The sequence below is a fragment of the Colobus angolensis genome, unplaced genomic scaffold (assembly GCF_000951035.1).
Source record: "Colobus angolensis palliatus isolate OR3802 unplaced genomic scaffold, Cang.pa_1.0 Scaffold587, whole genome shotgun sequence".
Taxonomy (NCBI): Eukaryota; Metazoa; Chordata; class Mammalia; order Primates; family Cercopithecidae; genus Colobus; species Colobus angolensis.
The window spans coordinates 160,959-171,832 of NW_012119454.1; the positions used below are offsets into that span (position 1 = coordinate 160,959).

At 41.6% G+C, this 10,874-nt stretch overlaps 1 protein-coding gene across 1 annotated transcript in view; it reads left to right on the top strand.

Annotated features, from left to right (window-relative positions):
* Positions 1–10,874, top strand: part of ARSH (arylsulfatase family, member H) — a 28,174-nt gene that overhangs the window by 6,421 nt on the left and 10,879 nt on the right. Inside the window, exons 3-5 of the mRNA XM_011962245.1 lie at positions 489–614; positions 2,377–2,800; positions 6,625–6,761. Coding sequence (XP_011817635.1) covers positions 489–614; positions 2,377–2,800; positions 6,625–6,761 — 687 coding nt within the window. The remainder of the gene's footprint in view (positions 1–488; positions 615–2,376; positions 2,801–6,624; positions 6,762–10,874) is intronic.

Genomic DNA, 10,874 nt, shown 5'->3' on the forward strand with positions numbered 1-10,874 from the left:
AACTCCATCTCAAAAAAAAAAAAAAAAAATTACATATATACACACACGTATATGAAAAAGAAATTGTCACTCCTACAATTCTTCATTTCAGATTCCCAATGATACATTAAAAAATGTATTTATACCCAGCTACATATCCGAGTATTTATATACAGCTAAAATGCAGTGGCGTCCTCAGATCCTATTGAAGCATGAAGGTTATCAGCCTCTATATGAAAAACTAACGAAGGTTATTTGTTGTTAGTCTGAAATGCAAAGGAGTGTATCTGAGTGTCCCATATTTATTCTGGCAGCCCTAATTCCAAGGGAATGTTTGCATTTAGCAAGTGGGAAAAGGAGAGTCAAGGATGTACAGCCAGAAAGGCAACAGAAAACTTGGGGAAGAATGGCTTTGAGGAGGTGCAGGAGGAAAGGACTTGAAGCATGTCGGGATAAATTCGGTATTAGCAAAGACTATGGTGCTAACCCATTGACTCCTGTGAATTTAGGGATGGTGTCTCCCTACAACCTCAACCGTGCCCTCACGTGGCTTGGTGGTTCCGGTGGTCTTCCTACCAATGAAACAACTTTTGCCAAGCTGCTGCAGCACCGCGGCTACCGCACGGGACTCATAGGTATGGCGCCTGAACTCTGCTCGTGGAAACGTGATCCTGTGGCCTCTGTGCGCGACAGTTTGACCGACTTTTCTTTGAGATAAGACACTTGGAGAAGGAATTGATCACACATTGACTGGGGATGTGTAGAATCAAGGGCATAATATTGGTAAAACAATGAGAACAGAAAGCAAACAAGGGTATCCAAAGTTGCCACTAAAATGGAATATTGTGTTGGAGGGATACGATGTTTGTGACACCATTATTAGCAGAAAAACTCGTAAATTTGTAGAGAAGTACTGTTGAAATTGAAAACTTAAAGCATTAAGAGTTGTCAAATGGAGGCAGTTGCTGGTCGATTTAGATCACATAATATTCTATGCCCTTTTGGCGGGGGCGGGGTGTTGGGGGGGACATGAGCTTGTGAGGGAGCCTTTCACCGAAAAATAAGTTTGTAGAATTCCAGTCCTAGAAGATATTCCTCTAAGAATAACTTGTGTGATCAAATCCTTTTGGGAAATGCTACCCCAAAGCATTGTATGGTTCACTATTTTCGAGGATTCCTAATATGAATTGTAAGCCGCAGCTCTGAGATATCCTCAGTTAAAAAAAAGTTAAGAGATTTTCCATCAGTAGGGCATGTATTCCCATGCAACTCCCAGCAGTTGCCTGTGAGTGGGAGTTCTCCAGATTAGCTTTGAGCAGCGTTCTCACATCATTAGAGCACAGGATTCAGATCTGACTCTGCCATTATTCATTAATGTGACTCGGGCTTCTGAATAAATCTAGATAGCTGGGCACAGTGGCTCAGACCTGTAATCCCAGCACTTTGGGAGGCTGAGGCAGAAGAATTGCTTGAGGCCAGGAGTTCAAGACCAGCCTAGGCCACCAGAGCAAGACCCTGGGTCTACAAAAATAAAATTTTAAAATTAGTTGGGCATGGTGGCACACACCTATAGTCCCAGCTACTCAGGAGGCTGAGGCGGGAGGATTGCTTGAGCCGAGGAGTTCGAGGCTGCAGTGAGCTATAATCATGCCACTGCACTCCAACCTGGGCAGCAGAGCAAGACTCTGTCTCTTAAAAAAATAATCTAGACAATGTGTTTTCTATTCATAATACAAGGTCTGTGAAGTGTTGAATACAATAATGTGTGTGGACAAATCAGAACATGATCTGGCCCCCTAGACGGTGTGCTTGATAAAAGGAATTACTTGCATCATCAGAATCATTTGGTTCTTGATGAAATTCTTTGGCTAGTTTGTCATCCCTAGCTTGCGGACCTAGAAGAGGTGTTCCATCTATAAATAAAATCTTGGTTACCTTTCAGTGAGATGGAATAAGAGGGTGGGAAGGCACTGCTAGCTAAAAGCCTGAATGTGCAAGCTGCACCGAAAGTCCTTGGTATTGTCCCCACCAAACAACCAAGACATCGATTCTGGCTTCCTAGCAAGCTCCAGATACCTGGAAACGTTCTCATTGTTCGTGAGGTTGTTTGGTACCAAGCAAAAGATTTCTTCTGAATGAACACTAGGCTCCTCTCCTTGTAGCAAAAGCAAAGTGGCTCCTGCTGCATGGCTTTTGTCTGAAAGAGACATATTGCAGGGAGAAGGCTGTTGGTGGCATGTCTATACCAGGGAGGTATTCGGGGATACCAAGAAAAAACCATGATGACAACAAAATGAAAGTTATATCTGAGTTTTCCAAAGGGAAGCCCACGTTCTAGAAACAGACCAGCATTGAATGCTGCCATGCTGCCGTGGTACGATTTTATTTTACTTTTAGGCAAATGGCACCTGGGTTTGAGCTGCGCCTCTCGGAATGATCACTGCTACCACCCGCTCAACCATGGTTTTCACTACTTTTATGGGGTGCCTTTCGGACTTTTAAGCGACTGCCAGGCATCCAAGACACCAGAACTGCACCGCTGGCTCAGGATCAAACTGTGGATCTCCACGGTGGCCATTGCCCTGGTTCCTTTTCTGCTTCTCATTCCCAAGTTCACCCGCTGGCTCTCAGTGCCGTGGAAGGTCATCGCTGTCTTTGCTCTCCTCGCCTTTCTGTTTTTCACTTCCTGGTATTCTAGTTATGGATTTACTCGGCGTTGGAATTGCATCCTTATGAGGAACCATGAAATTATCCAGCAGCCGATGAAAGAGGAGAAAGTAGCTTCCCTCATGCTGAAGGAGGCGCTAGCTTTCATTGAAAGGTATTTAGCCATTTGTTGCCTGATTTCCTGCATGGAAATTTTATTTTTATTTCATGGCAGGCCGTCACACCTTGATAACACGGGCCTTTAAAAATCTTTTGGAGAGGCTGGGCATGGTGCCTCACGCCTGTAATCCCAGCAATTTGGGAGGCTGTGGCTGGCGGATCACGAGATCAGGAGATTGAGACCATCCTGGCTAACACGGTGAAACCCTCTCTCTACCAAAATACAAAAAAATTAGCCGGGCGTGGCGGTGGGCGCCTGTAGTCCCAGCTACTCGGGAGGCTGAGGCAGGAGAATGGCGTGAACCTGGGAGGCGGAGCTTGCAGTGAGCCGAGATGGCACCACTGCACTCCAGCCTGGGCGACAGAGCAAGACTGTCTCAAAAACAACAACAACAACAAATCTTTTGGAGAAAATGTGTGGTATTTGGCTTTCTGTTCCTGCATTAATTTGCTTAGAATAATGGCCTCCAGTTGCATCCATGTTGCTGCAAAAGACATGATCTCATTCTTTTTCATGGCTGTGTAGTATTTCATGAGATATAATGGGAGCTAAACATTGAGCCTCCATGGACATAAACATGGAAACAATAGACTGCAAACTTCCAGAGGAGAGAGGGAGACAGGGGGACATGGTTGGAAGACTACCTATTGGGTGCTCTGCTTACTCTCTGAGTGCAATAGACCCATGTAACAAACTGGCACATGGAGACCCTGTATCTAAACTAAAAGCTAAGGAAAAAAAAATGTAGGTGACATTTGTGATAGACTTGAGTCTCCTCTTAGGTAGAATAAAACAGTTAAATTTCCTGCAAATTTTGAATGCTCAAAAGGCCAAAAAACAAAAACAAAAACACCCACATATTTTGCTCACTTCCCCATTTTTAATGTTTTAATTTTTTTTTTTTTTTTTTTTTTTTTACTTTTTGGGACAGGATCTCACTCTGCCACCCAAGCTAGAGTGTAGTGGTGTGATCATGGCTCACAGCAGCCTCGACTTCCCAAGCTCAAGTGATCCTCCCACCTCAGCCTCCAGAGTAGCTGAGACTACAGGCACACACATGATGCCTGGCTAATTTTTGCATTTTTTTAAGAAAGGGGGTTTTGTCATATTGCTCAGGCTGATCTCAAGCTCTTGGGCTCAAGCGATTCACCCACCTCGGCCTCCCAAAGTACTGGGATTACACTATGCCTGGCCACTTACCCCTTTTCTGAAAACAAAAACTGGAGTTGCCATATTTTATTCTATATTGCTTCAGTGTGGATTGTTATGTAAATTGATTAAACTTGGGGGGTAAATTTTTTTCCTCTGTCTCGGACACATACCCAGACACATACTCAGACACATACTCAGACACATACTCAGACACAGCCGAAGAGTTCTCTGTCCATGAACTGTTGGGAGGTGGCTCTGTATTTATAGATACCCAGTTTTAAGTTTTCTATGTTCAACACAAGCTATGCAGGCATGACTGTAATGAGCTCTCATCATCCCATACCAGCTCACTTCTACATTACAAATTATTATTATTATTATTATCATTTGGAGACAGGGTCTCACTCTGTCACTCAGGCTGGAATACGGTGGTGCAATCATAGTTCACTGTAGCCTCAAACTCCTGGGCACCAGTGATCCTCTTACCTCAGCCTCCTGAGTAGCTGGGACTATAGGCGCACATGGCCACACCCAGTTAATTTTATAAAATTATTTTTCCGTAGAGACAGTGCCTTGCTATGTTGCCCAGGCTGGTCTCAAACTCCTGGGCTCAAGCGATCCTCCTGCCTCGAGCTCCCAAAATGCTGAGATTACAGGTGTGAGCCATTGTACCCAGCCTAGATTACAAATTAGAGGCACATTAAAGTTGTTGGTGTGGATTCTCATTGACACTGTTTGTCACCTTCCTTAGTGGGGTTGACAGGGAGTGGAGAGGGGAGGCTATATTGTTACTCCACCAGGCTGAAGGGTACGCAGTGGAATATCATTCACTCATATGCCCCTGTGCCCATCAGATTCGTTATTTATTCCAACACGACCATGAGTACAGTGATCCAGCCACCCACTCAGCTCTCCGTTCATCTTACCTTCTCTTCCCATCCCAACCCATTTGCTTGGGATACCTTTTTGGGAACATATTCAATCTCCGACTCCTTCCCTTCTTTCTATGCTGGTTGTAAAAATGTGTAAAGGAGTAGCTTTAGAATGACTGCATGTAGCAATGCAAAACACAAGGTCGGCCGGGCGCGGTGGCTCAAGCCTGTAATCCCAGCGCTTTGGAAGGCCGAGACGGGCAGATCACGAGGTCAGGAGATCGAGACCATCCTGGCTAACATGGTGAAACCCCGTCTCTACTAAAAAATACAAAAAAACTAGCCGGGCGAGGTGGTGGGCGCCTTAGTCCCAGCTACTCAGGAGTCTGAGGCAGGAGAATGGTGTAAACCCGGGAGGCGGAGCTTGCAGTGAGCTGAGATCCGGCCACTGTACTGCAGCCTGGGCGACAGAGCAAGACTCCATCTCAAAAAAAAAAAAAAAAAAACACACACACAAGGTCAGGCGTGGTGGCTCATGTCTGTAATCCTAGCACTTTGGGAGGCTGAGGCAGGAGGATTGCTTCAGCCCAGGAGTTTGAGACCAGACTGGGCAATATAGTGAGCTCCCATCTCTACAAAAAATGTACAAAATTAGCCAGGCTTGGTGGCATGTACCTGTGGTCTCAGCTCCTTGGGAGGATGAGGTGGAAGGATCACTTGAGCCCAGGAGGTCGAGGCTGCAGTGAGTCATGATTGCACCACTGCACTCCAGCCTGGGCAACAGAGTGAGACTTTGTCTCAAAATAAATAAATACATAAAATGCAGAACACAAAAAGCTAGATGTAAATGAGGGGAATTTATTTCTCTCTTGGGGTAGGCAGGCTACAGATACAGTGAGGTTATTCACACCTCAGCTTTTATCTTGTTCTCTGCCACCTTTGTGAGCAGCCTCATGGCCCAAGGGGGATGCCAAAGCTCCAGCCATCAGACTTATGTTCCAGGAACCATGAAGGAGGTGGAAGAAAAAAAGAAGGGAAAACGGAAAGTAAGGAGCATCAAATCCTTACTGTGGCACATCTGAGTCTGTCCTTAAGATATGATTCTTCTGAACTCATACCTAAAAGAACACTTTGAGACAATAGATGAGGAGAATTCATACTTTATAACTCATTCAGCAAAGATTAAAAGATTTATTAAGCTGCTACTTTATGTCAGATGCTAAACTGGACACAAGAGAGTATAAAATGAACTACATTAAACATTTTTGTTGTTGTTGTTAAGACAGGGTCTCACTGTGTTGCCCAGGTTGGAGTGCAGTATTGTGATAATAGCTCACTGCAGCCTCCACCTCCCAGGCTCAAGTGAACCCCTTGCCTCAGCCTCCTGAGTAGCTGGGATCACAGGTGTGCCATTATGCACAGCTATGTTTTTGAATTTTTTTGTAGAGATGGGGTCTTGCCGTGTTGCCTGGGCTGGTCTCAAACTCCTGGGCTCATGCAATCCTCCTGTCTCAGCCTCCCAAAGTGCAAAGAATATAGGCATGAGCCACTGCGCCTGGCTACGTGAAACATTTCACTGGGAACACAAATGTTCTGCTATCCTTCGTTCCTCCTCATATCCTTTCAACATAAACCTTGTGGTATTTACCACTCACCGGAGAGGTACTGTCATCTGAAGTACATAGAAAACCTCCAGCAACCATTATGAGATCTTTTCATCAATGCAGAATCGCATTTAAATGGTGGAAATGGCTTTATTTGTGAAGGTAATTTTGGTAACTTTCTACCCCTTAGGGTCAAACGGGAACCTTTTCTCCTCTTTTTTTCCTTCCTGCACGTACATACTCCACTCATCTCCAAAGAGAAGTTTGTTGGGCACAGTAAATATGGCAGGTATGGGGACAATGTAGAAGAAATGGATTGGATGGTGGGTAAGTATTCAGTGACAGAACTGTAAATATCTGAAGTACGGGCTACAGAAAAATAAATCTGTACTGTCTCAAATTATGTCCAGCCCCTTGCACAGCATAAATACCTGATAAGTGTTTCTTTCATCCCTGAATTGAATTAAAAGATAGCTTTTAATTGTTCAGCAATACCAGTGAAATATATTCCCCAATAGAAGTCACAGTTTGTAAATATAAGTTTTCCCATCTTTAAAATAAAGACAGTCACTTTTCTGAAAAACTCATCGGCAAGATAAATAAAGTTGCACTGTGAAGAATACTGTAATTCCTGGCCGGGCACACAGTGGCTCACACCTGTAATCCTAGCACTTTGAGAGGCCGAGGTTGGCAGATCACTTGATAAGGTTAGGAATTCTAGATCAGCCTGGCCAACGTGGTGAAACCCCGTCTCTACTAAAAATATAAAAATCAGCCAGGCATGGTTATGCGGGCCTGTAGTCCCAGCTACTTGGGAGGATGAGGCAGGAGAATCACCTGGATCCAGGATTCAGAGGTTGCAGTGAGCCAAGATCGGACCACTGCACTCCAGCCTGAGTGACACAGCGAGATTCTGTTTCAAAAAAAAAAAAAAAAAGAATATTGTAATTTCAATTCCTGGTTATTTTGATGGATATAAAGGGAAACGTTATTCTGATTAGTCAGTTCTACAGGAAATACATAGAAATTTGGGATGGGGATTTAACACAACTAAAGCAATTTATTTCAAAGGCATAGTGTTCACTATAAAGAAACGCTAAGGATAATAAATTAGCAGGCAGGAAGCCTCACTGTATGCATTCCAGAATAATAACTAGCTGTGCTAGTTGAACTGCATTCACCCACCCTGCCTCTATGTACCTGACAGAGTTGTCCTTCCTCTCAGCAATGGTGTTTCATTTTGGAATACAGTACTTTTCTTCTTCTTCTGAGTGCAAACTTCTGAAAACGGTGCTCTGCCAAACCATCTAAACTAACAATCTCCCAGTTATCAGCCACCTCTGTCTGTTTATATTGAGTGCCTTTGAAAGAAACAGAGCTATTTTAATTTAAATGCATTTAAGGGGTGTTAATCAATCAAATTTTATTATAAATAACTTTCTTTTCTCTGAGAACCACAATCTAAATGAGCTATAAAATACTATTTAAAATTACCGAAGAGCTAGTGGTATCAGATAGGACAAAGAGGGGAATCCTGTCATGGGATAAATTTCTCTTGTATATTTCCACTGTGTGTATTTCCCTCAAATTCTAGGTACCATTGTAATATTTACCATCTATATTTAATCCCAAAGAGGAGATAAAATACAGAGAGGGGCGGGGCGTGGTGGCTCATGCCTGTAGTCCCAGCACTTTTGGAGGTCGAGGCGGGAAGATTGCTTGATCCCATGAGTTTGAGACCAGCCTGGGCAACATAGCAAGGCTCTATCTCTACAGAAATATACAAATATTAGCCAGGCATGGTGTCACATGCGCGCCTTGGAGTTCCAGCTACCTAAGAGGCTGAGGAGGGAGGATCACCTGAGCCTGGGAGGTGGAGGTAGCACTGCAGCCTGGGTAACAGAGCGAGACCCTGTCTCAAAAAAAAAAAGAATACAAGGAAAGGCAGTGCTGCCAGGCTGCCAGTAAGGCATTTAAGCAGAAATGGGGAGACCAAAGGAATGTATTAAAGGGAAAAACTTAAGGGCTTAAAGGGAACTAATCCCTGACATCTAAACCCTTTTTAAACTTGTTGAACTAAAGCTAAGCTCTGTATTTCTTAATTTAATCTTTGCTGTGAGAAGTGTATGTGTGTGTATATATATATATACACCCAGTTGCAGTTATTTTATTTGCATGGTATAAATTACAAATCACTTTTATGCATAATACTATAGCTAGTTTTAATAGGAATTAAACACCATATGTTATATACATATATATACACACATACACTATATGGTTTATATGTATATACATGTTATGTGTTATATATATACATAGTACTGTATATTGCATATACACACATTTATTATATATAATTTAATTCCTTGGTAACGAAATACAAACGTTGAAATGTGTTACAGTTAAAAACCACTGTAACATTGTAGCCTTTATGGAATTATATAATTGGGATTTTTTTTTTTCTCTGCTTCTTTTGAAATTGCTTTTACTATATTTGTACTTAGTCAAAGAACAGTTTCCTGCAAAGGGAATTTCTGTTAAAGTCTATATCTGAGTATTTATCACTGAGAAATAATTATGTTTGTTTTACGGTATATGTAAATACATGATGAAGACGTGTTACAAAAGCTAGCAATTGCATTATTAAGTAGCTAATATTATTTGACACAGGAGAAATGATGAGTAGCTATTTTTCTGCATAACATCTCCCAATATTCTGAGTTTTCTCCATCATTTCTTAGAAAAATTCTACCAAAATGAAGACATATTGAAAGTCAGACAGGTATCTCTGTGGGTATTATTTTACTATTTAACAATATGAGTATAAAACTCACAGGTTTAGTAATTTATTAACTTTACTCAAAAATAAACCTTAACAATGCTATACTCGTGCAAATGCAAATACAAGGTGCAAAATGAACTTAATTAGTCTTCAAGAATTCAGTGACATTTTAAATTTCCCAATGAAAGAAACTTGTACCTATTATAAAGCACTTTTAATCCCCCCTCCCCTTTTTTTTTTTTTTTTAAGATGCAGGGTCTCACTCTTTTGCCCAGTCTGGCTGGAATGCAGTAGTGCGATCACAGCTCACCACAGCCTTGACTTCCAGGGCTCAGGTGATCCTCCCACCTCAGTAGCTGGGACTAAAAGTGTGCACCACCATGTCTGGCCAATTTGTGTGTGTGTGTGTGTTTTGTAGTGAAGGAGTTTTGCCATCTTGCCCAGGCTGGTCTCGAACTCTTGGGCTCAAGTAAACCTCCCACCTCGGCCTCCCAAAGTCCTGGGATTACATGTGTGAGCCACCGGGCCCAACCTTAATCACTTTTCATTATTGGTTTCTTTCCAGTTGTCTTTGGTAAGAGGTCTTATAAGTGATCTAATACCGTTAGTATTTATATATTCATATGCATCTGTCTATTTTCACTTTAGACACTCTACGGACAATTATTTGCCTATATATTTGTTTTGAAACAGAAAAAGAATTTGCAGCTACTATATTTGCACAGTATAAATTACAAATCACTTTTATGATTTTTTTGATATTATAGCCAGATCTAATGTGAATGGATAATTTACATATAATTACTCTCTTCCCAGAAAGCCTTTATAATCTTTCATCTTACAAACCCTGGGCTTTAAAATATCTTAATTTCTAATTATAACATTTCTAAAAAATAGTACATGTCACTTGTAAAACAAATCACTTTTGAACAGTAGATAACAAAGGTTAATGAGTTTAAGTATAAAGAGTTTTCTGTGCAGCTCGTTACATTTTCTTTTATCTCTGAATGGGACAAGAGCATCACAGAGATGATCTAGTGTAAACGAGAAATGCGGTGTGACCTCAGGCCCAGGACAATGTTATCTGTTGATTAGCAAATGCTCAACAGACATCAGAAAGGAAATGAATGTTGTTTGGAATTTTGCTAGAACAGCTTTCTACTTATTATTTTAAAAAACTGTCCTCCTGAGGGATTGTCAACACCTTAAAGACAGTGTCTGCTGAGTCTAGCGCAGCATTAATTGTCATTAGATCTTAACCATAACCCAGACAGCAAGAATAAACTGCAATTTCCATGTAGACTTCAGATAGCAGCCAGGACAGCAAAATCTCTAAGGGAGGCGGTGCTGTGCCCTGGAGTACGAGGATGGCTTTGCTCATGTGTTCCTGGAGGTGTCATTTTGCAAACTGTATTTTTAAAAATTAATGTTCATTGGTTTATTTAACTGCTGGGCCTAGTTGTCATTGTCTATTTGAATCGTTTGGGGCAATGATGATATTATATATTATTACATGATTTGTATAATAAAATAGACTTTATTATATATTAAATAATAAAATAATGAACATATTATACAATAAAATTATATAATAAGCCAATACTTTATATATTATATATGATGTTCATTGGTTTATTTAACTGCTGGGCCTAGTT